This window comes from Carassius auratus, unplaced genomic scaffold (genome assembly GCF_003368295.1).
Source record: "Carassius auratus strain Wakin unplaced genomic scaffold, ASM336829v1 scaf_tig00215868, whole genome shotgun sequence".
Classification (NCBI taxonomy): Eukaryota; Metazoa; Chordata; class Actinopteri; order Cypriniformes; family Cyprinidae; genus Carassius; species Carassius auratus.
The window spans coordinates 47,865-65,000 of record NW_020528283.1 but is presented as its reverse complement, the minus strand read 5'-3'; the positions used below and the strand labels follow the sequence as shown (position 1 = coordinate 65,000).

Here is a 17,136-nt window from a genome sequence, read left to right as displayed (position 1 = left end):
AAGAATTCGTTCGATTTATTAATTTGTTCCCTTATTTCACTTAAATCATGGGTTATTTAGGGAACAAATTTAATGAAACATGGACAATTGCCACATTAATAATTCGTAGGAATGAATTATCAAGTTGTAGGAATGAATAGACTACCTGTCCTGTCACTGTGTCCCGCAGCCCTGCAAAGCGCACGATATAAAACAGTTATCTGATGAAATGATTAGTAACTACATTTCTATTGCATTTAATGTTGAAGAACTTTTATGTTGTTTCTATTTTAATGTACTTTAAAGTTTAAATCACATTAAAAGCTTAATTTGTACATTGTGAATGAATGATGATGCTTTTATATATCGTCACCGTCACTCACAGCCGCTCGCACGTGTTGAGTGCGCATGAGCCACACGCAGCCCAACATTGAATCGGTTAACCGACCATCGATAGCCTTAATCGATTGCATCTCTTATCGACAATTAATCGATCATCGATTAATCGTTGACATCCCTAATATATATATATATATATATATATATATATATATATATATATATATATATATATATATGTGTGTATATGTGTGTGTGTGTGTGTGTGTGTGTATATGTGTGTGTGTGTGTATATATGTATATGTAATATAATATAAATATATATTGCTGAAAATGTACTCACCCCCAGGCCATCTAAGATGTAACTGAGTTTGTATCTTTATGAGAACCTATTCAAGCATTACATCACTTTCTCACCAGTGGGTCCTCTTCAGTAAATGGGTGCCGTCAGAATGAGATTCCAAAGGCAATATCACAATAATTCACAAGCAGTCCACAGGACTCTAGTCCATCGCTTAACGTCTGGTGAAATGAAATGCTGTGTGTTTGTAATAAACTAAACTAATTCTTTATTAATTCTTTTTAGCATTAATCTCTTACTTTTGTTATCCATGATAATGCTTCCTCCAGTGAAATATAATTTTTCTGTTGTCCTCTCACATTAAAATCCACCAACATATTTGTTTAAAGCCGTTTTGGACTGGATTTAGGTTTAACTTCTTGCTGTTCTGACCGAGTCAGATAATCTTATCTCGTTAATAGTTAGTGTTGAACATGATTGGTTAGGTTCACTCCATATAGCCCTTGGGCGTCGTTGGAATTTAAATGCATTTTACAAAGGTTCACTTAGAGTTCGCTCCAGTCTTTACTGCAGTTTATTGTTTCAGAACACCATTCTAGGCAGGATCTTTTTCCGGAGCAGTTTGTGTGAGGTTGTCCTTCTGGCACAGTAAGACCATCTGATTATCACTTTATATGGCATGATTCCCAGAGGAAATGACTATGAATCTACTATAAGCTCTTCTCTCTTTACACATAATCTACACTGCAAGCATAGCAAGCAGTGTTGGATGCTTGTGGTGATTTATAATAGTAGCTATATAGTTTTGCCGCTTGCTTCTGTAGTGGATTGAGAGGAAAACTGTGATTCACTTTGATGGAAGCTTTGATTTTATCTTGATTTTGAGGTGTGGCATATGATACATTTCACAATCATGAGTTATTGACTTACATGTGCTCTGAATTAAACCTTTCTGTTTGGAATGTATATTGCGCTTGTTTTATATCAGAGTGATGATGTAGTGATTGATTAAAACAGACTAAAGAATGCGAGCAGTGCCTCTGAATGCGTATGCGAGCATATTGTTGCTACAGGCGAGACTGAATGTTTGACAGAACCTTTGCAGAGACTTGCAAAGGAAAAATGTTCTGTGCCAGGTGTGGTTATGCATGATGCATTTTTTTTTGTCCCCCTTTTTATTTATTTTTTATTTATCTTATTTATTACTCCAGTCCACTTTTAGTTATTAATCTTTACTTTTTTTCCCCTTTTTTTGTTGTTTTTTTATTTATTTTTTATATTTATTTATTTAAACTTTTTACTCTTGTAATTTTTTGTCCATCTCAGTTTGGATCACTAAGAAGAGATTTGTCTGATTTTCTCTACATCCATACTTGCACAAAGATTGTTGAACCTAAAGCTGCTTTTTGAGAAGTTTGTTGTGAAGAGAAGTCTCTGCTGCCCAAACAAACCTTTTTGGTTCCATTTGTGCTCCCTGACACATTGCCGTCCTTTCTGAACTCATGTTACCTTCAGGTGGTCAACCTCAGCAGCTTATGGGGAATGAGGCAATGAAAGGGTGAGAATGAGGAAATCGCAGCAGTTGAGTTCGTTTGGACTGTATGTGGTATTTAGAGCCTTCTACAGGATTGCCCCTGTGCAAGGCCTTCTGACGTTCTGGAGGAAGTGTGAGATGTAGCTTCATGACCATATCTTCTGTATAGGTTAGGTTCCTCAGTATGTCTGTTAATAAAATATTACAGAAATAAGTGTCCAACTGTTTGTGTGTTCCTTTATACATCATAATACATCTGCATGTTCTTTAGACCGAACTTGTTCTTGCATTGTCTAGCACAATTGTTTATAAAGAAAATGAAAGTCACAATGCGTCTTTTTTCCCTCTAGTCATTCTTGGCCTGTGTTAATGCTGCATTAAAAGTTTTGACATGCAGCACAGCAGATTATTGTCTGTTTTAGTAATACTGGTCCTATCAGATGAAGGAGTGACATATAGAATACATATCGACAGATGTGTATTAGAAATGGTGTATGAGAGTTAGAATGGCTAGAAATGTCTCCTTTACCGTGGGCTATCGAAAAGATCCTGGTGTTTGGTGAGAGGGGTTAGACAAGAATTTCAAGCATGTGATTGGTGTAAAACCAGTGCTTTACACTGTGTTGTCAGGAAACAAAGGTCACATTTCTCCCTTAGTCAATCAGCCACACCCACCAACAGGAAATACTTCCTGACCTCATTCCTTCATGATGTTCCACAGGCCTCAGGGGACCCTGTCCTCTACAGTTTGCTATTGACTGCTAATACAAAAAAAATATAACGGAATAAAAATATATAAAAAAATCACAATAAAACAGAAGTCTGTTATTTTCACCAGGAAGTCCAGTTATGACATTTTGATTAAACGTTATGAGGTTAAAATATTTGTAAAAATTGAAACCTATAAATACATTAAACATATAAATGAAATAATGCTGTGATCATTATATCCATGCATGCTATTTAAGAGATACTATTATATATATGAAACATTATTTTATAGTTTTTATTTTTAATTTCAGTTAGTCACTTTAGTAATTTAATTTAACAATAAAATCAGTAACTCCCCCAATGTAATAATTTTTTTTATGGTTTTCCTTAAATGTAGTAACCTTTATTTTCAGATCCTGCAACTTGCTCTTTCAGGTCATACCCCTTGTTAGTCGACAAGGTTGTTTGACTGTTTTTGAACTTACATGAGTGGAAATACCACTTCTGTTTGTCAATTAGTCTATCTGTTCATGCTAATAATCTTATGGCCACACATTGACAATATGTATCAGTATATATTACTGTATTTACTATTACAATCAAGTGCAGAGTCTCCCTTGCAAGAACCCTTGCCAAAGCGATTTGAAACAGCCCAGATTGCTGTGAAGCTATATAATTGATATGCAGGTCTAAATGTGCTTATCTGGGTGTGAACAACATTAAAGACTTAAGTATATTGTTTCTCGACCCCGAGCAATTTCTTGTCTTTTGACTCGATCCAAGCCTTGTGTTTCTACTGTTTTAGTTGGGCCTTAGTTGTTTTCATTAGGAAAATGGCATGAAGACAGAATGTTCTTGCAATTCAGGTTTGTTTTAGAACCTGATGCAAGGCAAGCCGAAACAGATAGCATAGAAACCAGTGTGATGTGTTGATGATGATATGGAGTCTGCTTTGTGAAATAGGGTGAGTAATAGGGCTGTGCGATATGACCAAAACGATCACGATTTTTGATCAATTTTGCGATTTCGATTTTAATCACGATTTTGACACACACAGGCATGCTTTACAGTCATAAATGCATTCAGTATAAATTTGAAACATATTTCCAAAAGGAAACCAATGAGAGCTTTATCAAAAAGTTGTAACATGTCTCTAGAACAGACTTAAGTCAAAATAATCACTAAGATGTTAAACAAAATCTAGGCATATGGCAAAAAAATGATAATAAAAAAATTAAATAGAACCCGTGTTCAGGGATGTTTTGTCATCTCATCAGTAAAGACGCTCCTGTAATTAGAAGTATATCTCCAGCACGTGCGTTCAGATCATGGTTGCCAGGTTTTCACAACAAATCCTGCCCAGTTGCTTCTCAAAACTAGTCCAAAACTAGCCCAATTGCGTTTCCAGAAGGTTCCCCGATTAAAAAATTGCTTGCCGGGGTTAAAATTTTAATTTTATGGCATGGTTGCCTTGGTAAAATTCCCATTTTAGGGGCTATGCCGCGTGCAGTGTTTTCAGTCTTTCTGATCTGTAAACATGGGCTCAAAAAAAAAAAAAAAAAAAAAAAACTACGCATCACAGACAGAGTGTGTGAACCTGGAGTTAGGCATATGCCCAGTCTGCTCGGTTCTCGTGCTCCAATTAGGTGCGCTGTATCCTGATTGGTTCAGATAACATAATGCGGGAGCGGGAGGTCAGGGCTGCAGAAAATCATGCTATAAAGTGATTTAGAAATCACGCACACTCAAATCGCAATTTTATTTCGATTTCAATTAATCGCACAGCCCTAGTGAGTAATGTGCTCTTGAGTGGGGATTTATTCTGGGGTGGTGGTTGGGGGTGGTGTTGGAGCAGTGGATAAGACACATGCCTTTGGTGTGAGATATCCAGGTTCGAATCCACTTTAGCAAGACACTTAATCCCAAATTGCTCCAGAGGTGTTTGACCTCTGACATATGTAGCAATTGTAAGTCGCTTTGGATAAAAGCGTCAGATAAACGTAAATTCTGGTTCTTTTCCACATTTGCGATAATGAACCCATCTGGTTCTGTCAAATTGAGCTTGTCCCACTTTGAACTCACTTTGATTTGCACTTTGATGCAGAGTCTTTGAGATGGATTTCATCATTGTTCTTTGTGCCACACTTTGAAACCATGTTAACGTTTGGCAGTTTTAGCAGTTAACTAACTCGTATTGAAATGCCACTGTTCTGCTCAGGTAATTTATTGACTTTTAGTGCAACTGTTTCAGCACTTCTCATGTTTTACGATTATATTAAAACTAGCTTGTGGATTAAGACCCTTTAAACACTGTAAAACATCCCATTTACACTGAAATGTGTGTTGTAATATCAATGGATTACAGATAGCAGTGTAACTACTTAAATGTTAGTCTTTTTGCACATCTACTTAACAATGCTAATATGAATGCATGGGATTTCAACCCTTTCTGATGGTGTTTCTTGTATATGGCTCATATCTGTTCAGTGAAAGCACAGCGTTCATGTCATGTGATTGCTTCATTCATCGTTCTCGTCCTGTTCTTCTCTACAGAAATGTTCAAACGGGTTGTACGACAGAGTAAGTTCCGGCATGTGTTCGGCCAGGCGGTGAAGAATGACCAGTGCTATGATGACATCAGGGTGTCCCGGGTCACGTGGGATAGCTCATTCTGTGCTGTCAACCCCAAATTTGTTGCCATAATTGTGGAAGCCAGCGGAGGAGGTGCGTTCATGGTTTTGCCTCTGAATAAGGTGAGAGATCTGTAAAATTACACTGTGTTTGTTTGGAATTCTTGCTATACATCCATTGCATCTTATATTTGTTTGTTTTAAATAGTTAGTCAAATTCTGGTTTGGAAGGATTAAAAAATTATGTTGACCAAACTAGTGGAGATGACCCTCTACACACGTTGGCAATATATATTAATTTTATTAATAATAATAGTTAATTCTACTACTATACTAACAATATGTAACGCGCTAAGTATTAATGAGCTGCTGGGTTCATAAATATTAATCACATTGTCAGCGTTTGCTCTTACTGATGTGCTGAAATCAAAACAGGGACAGTAATAGATGAGCACCAGTCATTGAGATTGATGTTTGCGCATTAGTTCCACCCACTACCGGAGAAACCGCCATATCATCTGCTTGTTCTTAAAAGCTGAAGAGTTCTAAATTAACTCCTTTATTTTGACAAGAAAGTGCAACAGAGAATATATTTTACATGTAGCGGTCGATACAGCTTAGTATGCAGGACTCCCCCTCTATCTTTTCAAATACATTAAAATACATTGCGAATATGGAAACATTCGATTTTATGTCGAATGAGAGACCCAATGTTGGTTTGTTTCATTTTAGCCTAAATGTTAATGTTGTGAATTAATGTTCCTGTAGCTCAAGTGGTAGAGCGTTGCGTTAACAAGGGCAAGGTTGGGGGTTCGATCCCCGGGAACACATGATAGGTGAAAATTGATAGCCTGAATGCATGGTAAGTCGCTTTGGATAAAAGCATCTGCTAAATGCATACATTTTTTATTATTTTGGCTTTTTGTTTGTTGCTATAACTTCTTGTAGGCTATTTTTTTTTTATTATTGTTCTTTTTTAAATAGGCCACTGTTAAATAAAGGGTTTGTTGTGGAGTGAGGGGAACTAAAGTAGCATAGCTATGTTTACTATGTTTATGTTCATAAACATTTTGCGTCGGCATTAGGCCTTTTTCTGAATGAAATAATAAAATGCGACTTATTAATAGGCTACGCAACGTATGTTTTTTTTTTTCTTTAAACGTGCAGCATTGCCTATTTTAACAGTGCAGCAAACCTTTTTGATAATTTTTTGATGATATATTACTGAAAATAAATCTGAGTTTTTAAACATTTTAACTGATTGTATTAATCGGTCAAAATTCTTAATGGTCGGTTAATGGTTAACCGGTTAAATTTAACATCCCTATAAGGTATGTCAAATACAGGTACACTGCACATTTATTGAGCTGAACTGAAAAAGTACAGATCACTTGATGGAGAGCAAACTCAAAGCGCTTCGAGTTCAGCAAGAGAAAATGTATCTGTGCTAAACTTGTAATTAGCATACAAACATACAAACTTTTGAGTAAGATCTAAGAATTTATTAGCAATGGCTAATGATAGACATTATTTAGTAGCCCAGAGTGAAGATTTAGTTGCATATACGAGTGATTTACTCGCAGTGTAGAGGGTTGATTCATCTGATTCATTCGTTCAACTTATTCATTCAGTTTTGGTGATTTTGGTTCTTACTAATTCATTTGAGGGAGCTTATCAGCAAATAACAACTTTTTCAGACTCTTTTTCACAAAAAGAAGCCTTACACCTACAAGAAGCTGAGGAAAGATTATTTTACTGTGACAAGAAGCCAAGCCATGAAATGGATTTGCAGGCTGTTTCTGCATCTTCACTGCACCCTCCACTTAAGTTGGCTTTAACTGCAGCTTTGTGATGCTTTTGGTCTTTTTCCGTGTTTGAATTTATACACACTTAATGACAACCTTGCGTCTCTACAAATGGAGGTGATGATGGCAGGTATGATTCATCAGATGTCTGCCTTGATCCGTTTGTGTCAGAGCTGTTAAAAGAGGAGAATATTCTGCCAGAAGTCTTTGAAATTTTGGGTAGCATGTTATGGCCACGTCGTGCGAAACATACTTGCGAAGAAAACATGTTAGATGTTTAAAATCACTCATTATCCAGGCTGAATATGTAAAGAGTTGCAGTGAAATTTCGGCAACTGAAAATATTAAGCAGAAACAGTGAAAATATATATATTTTTTTTTTTTTTCATTTGAGTGTTAATTATTAAATTTGATTGATCAATTGATTGTTAAATTTAAGTTATTTACAGTTTTGATTTTCAAAAAATGTGAAAAATTGTTTCTGTAAAAATTTTGGTGCATCGCTACCAAAATGACAATAATCAACACTGCTGTGACACAGTATTGGCATTTCCACTTCTGACTACTGTTTAACTCCGTTATTTGTAACCCAATGATGTAAGGATTTCTTTTTTCCTAATGGCTTTCTGAGTACAGATATGATGACAACATTCGAATATGTGAGTTGAATCTGCAGCGCACTGTCATTTGTTACGTGTGACGATGATCTCGGGCCTGTAGGGATTTTGTTACCTCTGAGCTTAATGCACTCCTCTCTTTAACCTTCTGTCACGGGACTGCCGTCTGCTTGTGTTACAAAGGTAGAGATTTGCTTCATCTGAATGGAGTGTGTGTCAGCTTGTCTGCTATGTACATGGTTTAGTGGTTTAGCATTCATGGGTTTAGTGAGTGCATGTTTGTGCATGTTGAAGTCTGTGGTTCATTCTCTGATTTTTCCAGCTCATTTGAAGAAGTTGCAAAGACAGCAACGGAAATACCACATTCAAGACCCAGAAAGGTAGTAAGGCCATCGTTAAAATAGTCCATGTGACATCAGTGGTTCCGGGTTTACATCAGGATGCCTTCTCTGGATTTGGTTACCAATGACTTCCATTTTATGGACTAAAAAATGTCTTTAAATATCTTCTATGTTGACCATAAAATAGATAAGTAAAAGATCACATGGTTGGGTGAACTATTCCTTTTAATACTTAGTTATGAGTTTTGTATTTTGTAGGTGGCCATATGTAGAGCATTACTACAATCTGATGATGTCATTTGGTACATCATAGATTACTGTGGTAAAACTGGTGCGATTAGCTCGACAACCCAAAGCAGTGGTGTTGACAAGCGGAACATTTCTCTGTAATTAGAGAGCGCTTAGACACGACTGTGACATCCAGACCTCTCCATGCTCTCGCCTGGATCCCGAAGCCTGTCATCAGCGTCACACACAAACACGTGCACCCGCTCATAAATGATGACACAGTCAAACGCTCAGCTGGCTGCCCAGACGAGCTCAGCCTACTGAGTACAGTTACAAATGACTCTTAAGCTGTTTGTATTATTGGTTTTACTGTCAGTTCTTCATAAAGCTGAGGATTCTGGTCATCTTAAAAAGTGATGGATTATGCAAGTATAAATCCTTTGTCATTCCAAACCTAATGTTCAGAAGCGTGAGGCAAGTGCAAGGTGAATATATTAATCTGTGAATATAAATCAAGTTTTTCCTCGTATTCGCACTGTTGTTTTTTCTCTGAGCAGATTGCTAGATCCATCTGTCCGTTCCTTTGACGTAGAACAAAAATGAGCTGGGATTAAACATTTTTGCTGTGACTTTCTAGGTTTTGTGAAAGAATCTGTATGTTACTGCTTTTATGTTCTACAGATTTACATAGTTTTGTTTAAATATTGCATTTTTAGACAAGTTCAGAGCTTCACACTTGCAGTATGTGAAATCGGTAGGGTTTGTGAGTTGGAACGGTTTGTCATAAGTTTTTATAAGGTTTCTTTACATTTAGCCTTCAAGCGAAACATAGCATCACACTCTTCACTTCAGTTTATGCGCACCATGTCTTTTTTTGGTTCTTTGTGTCTATGTTATGTCCTGTCTGCTGTCCTGCTGTTTCATCTAATGCTTTGCACCCCTCCCTTAGTATCTGCTCTGATTCAGTATAGCAGTGCATCCGTCCATGGTCCGTTTTCCCAGGCAGCCCCATTCCCAGAAGCCCCCTGCAAATAGACAGCTGGCTCTGCGGGAGCTATTGTCCCTGTGCGTATGTCAGGTTCTGCACAACTCTTTGTTTCCCCTCTCAAATCAGTATGGAAACTCCTCATCCTCACTTGATTCCCCAAAATCATCACACCCATGCGTCTGTCTATTGTTTCCCAACAGGGAGCAATGGTAGCTGTATGGTAGTGTTCGAAGATCTTGAAGTGTAGGTTGCCAGTGTTGGGGTTTTAGTAGGCTTATCTTAATTCATCATTTGCTCAACCTCATGTCATTCTGAACCTGTTTGATTGACTTTATTCTGTGGAACAGAATATATTTTGTCTTAATGCTCTAAAGTCATACAGGTTTGGAATAACATCAGGGTGAGGAAATAATGACAGAATTTTTTTTTTTTTTTTTTTTTTTTTTTTTTGTGAACTATCCTGATGAGGGTAGTGATAGACTTGTATCAGCAGGTCCTGGGACATAATAAGGTTGGGTTGACATTTAGTTGGCCCGTATTTTTTCACAACACTGGGACAGCATTCCTGTAGTTCTCCTCAGTTGTATTTATTTATTTTGACATCCGCATTGGTCAAAATAAGTAATTTCATTGAACGTTCTCATATCATGTCATATCATGTCATGTTTTTTTTTTTCAATAATAGTAATTAAAACTATTGATTTTAGTTTGTAGTGTTTTATTTTCAATTTATTCGTGAAATCGAATTTTAATGCTGGCCATTTTGTTGTTTTTAGCCAGACAATTAATTAATTGACTAATTACTTTTATTGCTTTGAACTGTGTGCTTTTTTTGTATTTATTTAAAAATGTTAATTTAACCTTCTAAATGTTATGCACATATTGTATAAATGTTCGCCAAAACTTCGTTGTATTTGTTATATTTTGGATTGGATTTGGATTTTTTTTTTTTTTTTTTTTGCAGTTGTTTGCAAATAATTTAAGTGATCATTAAGTGGAAATACCATTTGTTGTCACTCAATTTTGTTATACATAGATAGACAGAGATATATATTGCATGCTTTCACTGTGCTTGTTTTAGACACCTTTTTAAAAATGTATTTAATACTTGTTAGACTGAGTTGCCTTCCATCTTAACCTGAACATGGCATGTCATGGTGAGATGCCCCACTCTTCAGTGAAGACATTTGTATGTGTATTAACTGACTCGAGTGTGTTTTGCCGTAAGGAGTAGTGACGTCAAGTGAAGCTGGGGGGAGTTTCAGGGGCTGTGGGCTGTGGTTGGATTCTTTGTGTGGGAGGCAGAGCAGAATGTATCACACTGTCATTGTCTCTCCCTCTCAAGAAACCATCAGGTGTCTAACTAATCACATGTTGTCTGTCTTTCTCTCCACACCATCCCCCTTCACATGGCTTTATTAACATATGAAGGAAGCAGTGGGAAATGGATAGCTTCAGCCTTCCGCAGAGCTTGCATTTCCATGCTTTCCATTCGCACTGACCACGGTGACTAATTTTCATCCCTTCTGCCTGACCACCTCTAATATTTAGTTTATAGCACAAAATATTAACCATTCCACAGGAAACTGCCCGTTTACGCTTATGCTACCAGTTTGTGTTATAATATTGGCAACTCTTTCCCTTTAGAGCTCAAATCCTGAAGTAGCGGGGAACCAGACTTCCAGAGAATGTATTTAGTGACAAAGTTTTGACTTGTAATCTTACTACATGGTCATTTGAGTCAGTCTTCTGCAGTTGATGTTTTTAGTTCAACATTTGTTGGGTAATATTGAACATAACATATAATCATTTCAAGTTTAAAACAATGACGTTGTGAAGCCTTGAGATGGAAGCAAACGTGTGATAAGACTAAAGCATTTGTCTGTCATTTTCTGTCAGAAATGTTAATTGAGTAACAACTCAGCATATTACAATGATTTCTGAAGATATATTTATTGAACAATGTAGTATGTGAATCCAATGTGATGTGCAATTAATGTAATGTTTCACATAAAGTCAAGTCACCTTTATTACTATAGTGTTTTATTCAATACCGATTGTGTCAAAGCAGCTCTAAAAGACCTAATAAAGTCTTTATTCACCTCTAGTCAGTTTAATGTTGGTTTAAGATAGGGCTGCCGGATAAATCATATTTTAATAGTGATCATGATTTCTACTTCTCACAATTTAAGCATAATTGTCTGTGATATTTGCCCGCTTATTCTGAAATGAGCTTTTCTATTAAATCCATACATTTTCTGCCCAGTGGTTTACTTAATCTTCCCAACCATGCAAAAATGAGCACACCTCTGCATTATGGAAAAAACACAGGCAACCATGCAAGTTGAAGTTTAGCAATCTCTATTGAGATACTCTGCTCAAATAATAGTGTAATACAACTTATTGGTTATCTTTCATTTGCATTTTCCAACCATGCAAGTTGATTTGTGCTTACATGAAAGTGCAATAATTATGATTAATTTTTTTTTTTTTATGACCGAAAGATTATTTAATTTTTGAGCACATTAATTGTGATTTAACCATGTAACAATTATTGTGCAGCTCTCAAAGTATCAATGTGAAGTTCATCAATTTTGAAATGAGTTCAACTATGCTATTAAAATAAAATGAAAAAAGATAAGCACTTTTTACATGACATTTACACAGATTTAAATCGGAACAAACAAACAGTTATCACGTATGAAATATGTTTGGATGAACAATGAGGAAACAGTGGGGAAAAAACCTTTGTTGCACATGCCAAAAAAAATTAAGGAAAAAAAATTTTGCTGAAAAGTTTAAAGTATACTGGTTACAAAGGATTGTTATTAATGAAATTAAATCTATATTACAGCCCTAGTTTTATATCATCAGTCACCAGAGGCTGTTCATTTGCCGCTTTATGTATTGATTTAGTATCGTATTGAAGCTAAAATATTTAGTATTGATCCAACCATATGTTGAACATTTGTTGAGATCTCCGCGACTGAACTGGCCATTTGATTCCTGCTGTCACTTCATGGAAAAGAACACCACAGAATGAGAAGAGAGAAACATGAAAAAGGGGCACACAGGAAGAAAGTGAGAGTTCAGGCTCTCTACCTCAAAGTCTACCTCCATATATCCTGTGCTGCCACATGGGCAGATGTAACTTAACGTGTGTGTGTGTGTGTGGCCATAGATGTATCATTCTGATTCCCAGTCTGTATCCCAGGAGCCCCCTACTGTTCCTGCTGCACTGACTGAGCCCTGGCGGCTGCTGGCCGTAGATTTTACCTTATATGGTCATCCTCAGCTCCCTGCCTGTCAGCCTTCCAGACCCATTTCCTCTTTTCTTTCCATAGGCTGAAGCACAGTGCTCGCGCCCAATAGATTCTTTGATAGGAGCATAGAGGAAAATAGGGGCAGTGTGAAGGGAATTTTTTGGTTGACGTTTCCATTATGGTCCATTGTGGTCATTAGGAGATTTATTTTGTTATTATTTATAAAAATATAAATGTTTATGACATTACAAATATCATATCATTAAATACATGTTTATTATTGTTATTATTATTATTTATTTAACTTTCCTCAATTTTTTAGGTTTTTCATCCAGAATATTTTTATATTTTTTAATAATGCATTCTTCTGTCCTTTACAGAATTTTTATTTTAGAATTTTTCTATAAATCAAGATGGCAAAAGTCAGTCACTTTGTGATTTAATTCTTTTATATATATACATATATATATATATATATATATATATATATATATATATATATATATATATAATAAACTAGATTAGTAGATAAATCATAATTATATATAAACTATATGTAAACTGTTTGTGTTAAATCGCAGGATCTGTCTTATCTGGTGATCTTTCTACCTAATTTCTTTACTCTATTCTATCCTCCTCCATTTAGGTCATCTGTATTAGCCTAATGCATACACCTGCTGGCCCTGAGCAGCTCTCATTCTGACACCCAAGTGGCTCCGCCCTCTCAGTCCTGATTGGCTGTATGTGTGGCTGATGTAAATTGACATGTCGTCTGGTTGGACAGCTGCTGGGGTGCTTCAGTCAGGTCAGCTATAGTCTACTGCCTCTGGGTCCTCTTGGGCTTGCAGAGGAAATGGAAATTTCCATGCCGACTAGATAAGACAGACATGCTTCAGCTACTGCAGAAAGCGGCTCTGCCTCTAATACTTTCTGTTGGTCACCTCCAGTGTGTACCATCTTTCTGTCTCTTTCATTTCCTCCTTTTCATGTCTCTCTCTCTCTCTCTCTCTCTCTCTCTCTCTCTCTCTCTCTCTCTCTCTCTCTGTCTGTCTCTGACTTGGTTTTGTTGAGTTGAGGAATCTTGTTTTAAATGTGTTTTATTGATTGTATAGGTTAAAGCAGATCTGTGTTTCTTGAGGTGAGGGATCTGCAGTAATGCTGCTACTGTTGCTATGCAACAGTTTAGACTACTGCACTGCAGCGGTTGTTTTGGATGGCTCTGGTTTTAGTAAGCTATAATTAATTCACATAAACATTCATGATATAAGTTTAGCATAATGTATGCAGGATTAATCTCAGACTTTTTTCACCATAAGATCAGCCAATTAAAACATTGCAAAAAACAAAAACATCTGCTTGTATCTGCTGTAACTCGTTTGTATTTCTAATGAGTAGGCACTCTATCAATGTCTGTGAAAAGGCTTTCTTTACTTGGCTTTCAAAAGATCTAGAATAATGTAATCACTCTATAGCTGTGTTTCTTTCTTTTTACAAGTTACTCATCCTTGTGATCACAAGCCTGCATATATAAGCACACAGACACGTTTTATATACTCTCTCTGAATGTCTTAATAAATAACAAAGCAAGACTATCTAGAATCCATAAGCCGATGATCACTGATGACCTTCTGCTCTTATGTTAGTGATCCATAAATCCAAATGCCAGTAATGTTACTAAATCAATATAGCCGCTAATGTGTGCATCATCCTGATCTTCCTTTTTTTAGAGGCTTTGAGTTACAGGAGGGGTTTCTTGAGAGAGCTAGTGCCCTTGTATCACCTACCTTGTCTTTTCTGCCATCGCTTTCTTCCAAATGTCTATGACTAAACAAGAAGTGCGAAAGATCATGGGATAGCCAGTGTTCTTGGTATGTTTTTTTTTTTTTTGCAGCTTGCGTTGGTTAAACGACTGCTGTCCAAGGATTGACTCGATAAGGGATGCACGATATTGCATGATATTTAATGCTCATCTAGTCTGTAATGCGGTTCTGTAATCAGCTGTAAATCTCTACACGTGCGTGATTTCACGTGGAGCAGCCAGTGGTGGACAGTAATGGAGTAGCTTTACTTCGTTGCTGTACTTAAGTACATTTTTCAAGTATCTGTACTTTACTGGAGTAGTTTTATTTTGAGCAACTCTTCCTTCGCTACATTCCAAAGCATAAGATGTACATTAAATAAAACATATTGTTACTCCTTATAATATCACATGCTCCGACACGCAGAAGCTGTGTGTGATTCAAGAATGATCTGATTCTTTTTCATTGAACCTTTTAAATCGGTGCACAAATCGCACCAAACGATTAATTCAGGAATTAGAATGATCCGATTGTAGCTGTTCTCGAGTCGACAACTCACTGATTCAAATGAACCGTTTAGTGCGAGTCTCCAGTGAACTGAATTCACAAGTAAGAACCGGGAGATCTTTTGAGCACGTGCGCGACTGATGCTGCTAAAAGTAAGTTACTAATGCCGAATTTTAGGATTAATTATTGTAACTGAAAATCATATTTAGGTCAAAACTGTCAGTTGTTTGTGAACTAAATCTGTTGTAAAGGGTGATCTATTTAAGCCACTGAAATGCTTGAATGCAGACACATCACAATCAGTGTCTCTGTTTTAAGTCAAAAAAGTTAAACATTAATACACCGATTAAATAAAATAACTCATGCATGTTTAAATTCCCCGCTGTCATAACGTTAACCATTTTATTAAAAATGCTACGTATTTAGCCTTATGTGACATCGGTTTCTATATTCTTTATCAACAGTATAAATTTTTGTATTGTTTGGATTAACTAGCCGAGTAGACCGATATGAATGTTTATTCATAACATAATGAAAATAATAAATATTGTTAGCTGATGCTAACAGTATAGCTAAAAAGCTTGCTGGTGCTAAGTTCAAATATTTTTATTCAACCACCTAGATAGATTACATCTGATGGAAAAATGAATGTTGTGTGGTTCAGAACATGGTAACTACAGTAATTATCAAAGTGGGAAGTGATGCCCTCTGGGGGCATTTGGCCAGGGGTGTTTATACACCACAGAGAAAAAAATCATTATGAACATATTATATTTTCCTTAAAATGTTCTTCCTAACTTCAGGCCTTATTCTCATGTCATATATAACTGTGCTGTTCTGCAAAACAACAAATTTTAAAACACTTTTTTTTTTATTTTTTTTTATGAAAATCATATGGTCAACTGTTTTCTCTCAGGTACATCGCAGTGTAAGCTTCACAGTGAACATTACTTCCGTCAGCATAGTCCATATCAACAACAAAAATATGGCTTGACTCCATATAGTGGTTATTTTGGGAAAATCCCAGGTATTTCGAACAGTAGGATTATAAAAAATGTGCTAATATAAAATTAAAGTAGCCTATACAAAATGAATCTATCAGTACTTTTTTTACTTGCAGTAAGTACATTAAAAAAATCGAGTGTTTTTGTACTTTCCATTAAAATTGAATTAGGAGTACTTTTACTGGAATAATATTTTATTACATGTACAGTATCTGTACTTTTACTCAAGTACTTGATTTGTGTACTTCGTCCACCACTGGGAGCAGTATTTTCTACACCGAGCCATTGTGCACTCACAAGCTGCGCAAAATATGATCGGATTTTGTGCAGCTAGTCAGTGAGCAACAACTCTGTGTAGAAATTGCTGCTCCATGTGAAATCATGCACATGTAGAGATTAACCACTGAATACAGAACCCGCTTTACTGACAAGATGCGCATTAAATATCATGCAATATTTATCGTGCATCCCTAAACTCGATTACATCAGTGTTTATTTGTACATTTGATCTTTTTTAGATTTATTTTAGATTTATTTACAGTAAGAAATGCAAAAAGCAGAAATGTTAGGCAAAATGTAAATTCTGTAAAACTGTTGAAATGTGTCAGTACTTTTCTAGATATGACCTGCTGTTTCCATGACGCTTTCCAACAGTGCTTTTCAGGTAGTTGCGTCACATTCCTTTCTGCACGTATCGTGTTTACCAGCATCGCATCGCCTTAACTTCCTAACACAGGCAACATCAGTGATTCTCTCGCACTAGTCTCATACAAACACCTATTTTGTTTTGTTGGTTTTCTGTGGTGCGTGTGATGTTTGACAGACTGCTGCCCACAACTGGATTTTAAATTAGGAACTTTAAGTGAATTCTGTTTTTATTGGCAAGCGGCAGCGCTGTATCTGTGTGTGAGAGCCAGTCTGTCTCTATGCTTGTTTAGTTGTTTGTAAAGTGATTGCCAATCAGTCTTCCTGATAATAGGCCTCTGTGTTTCAAGAACTTCATTTTTACGTGTTCCTTTGTCTTCCTTTCTTTCCAGTTACCTCTGATCTTTTCTTGCAAAATACTGTTTTAGTGCCTAATTCCTTCTTC

The 17,136-nt window shown here is 36.3% G+C and overlaps 1 protein-coding gene across 3 annotated transcripts in view; it reads left to right on the top strand.

The window, feature by feature from the left end:
• The window catches only part of LOC113096082 (coronin-1C-like), a 50,660-nt gene that overhangs the window by 23,381 nt on the left and 10,143 nt on the right, over positions 1-17,136 (top strand). For all 3 annotated transcript variants that reach the window (XM_026261473.1, XM_026261475.1, XM_026261474.1), the window contains one exon: positions 5,418-5,617. In XM_026261473.1, coding sequence (XP_026117258.1) covers positions 5,418-5,617 — 200 coding nt within the window. The remainder of the gene's footprint in view (positions 1-5,417; positions 5,618-17,136) is intronic.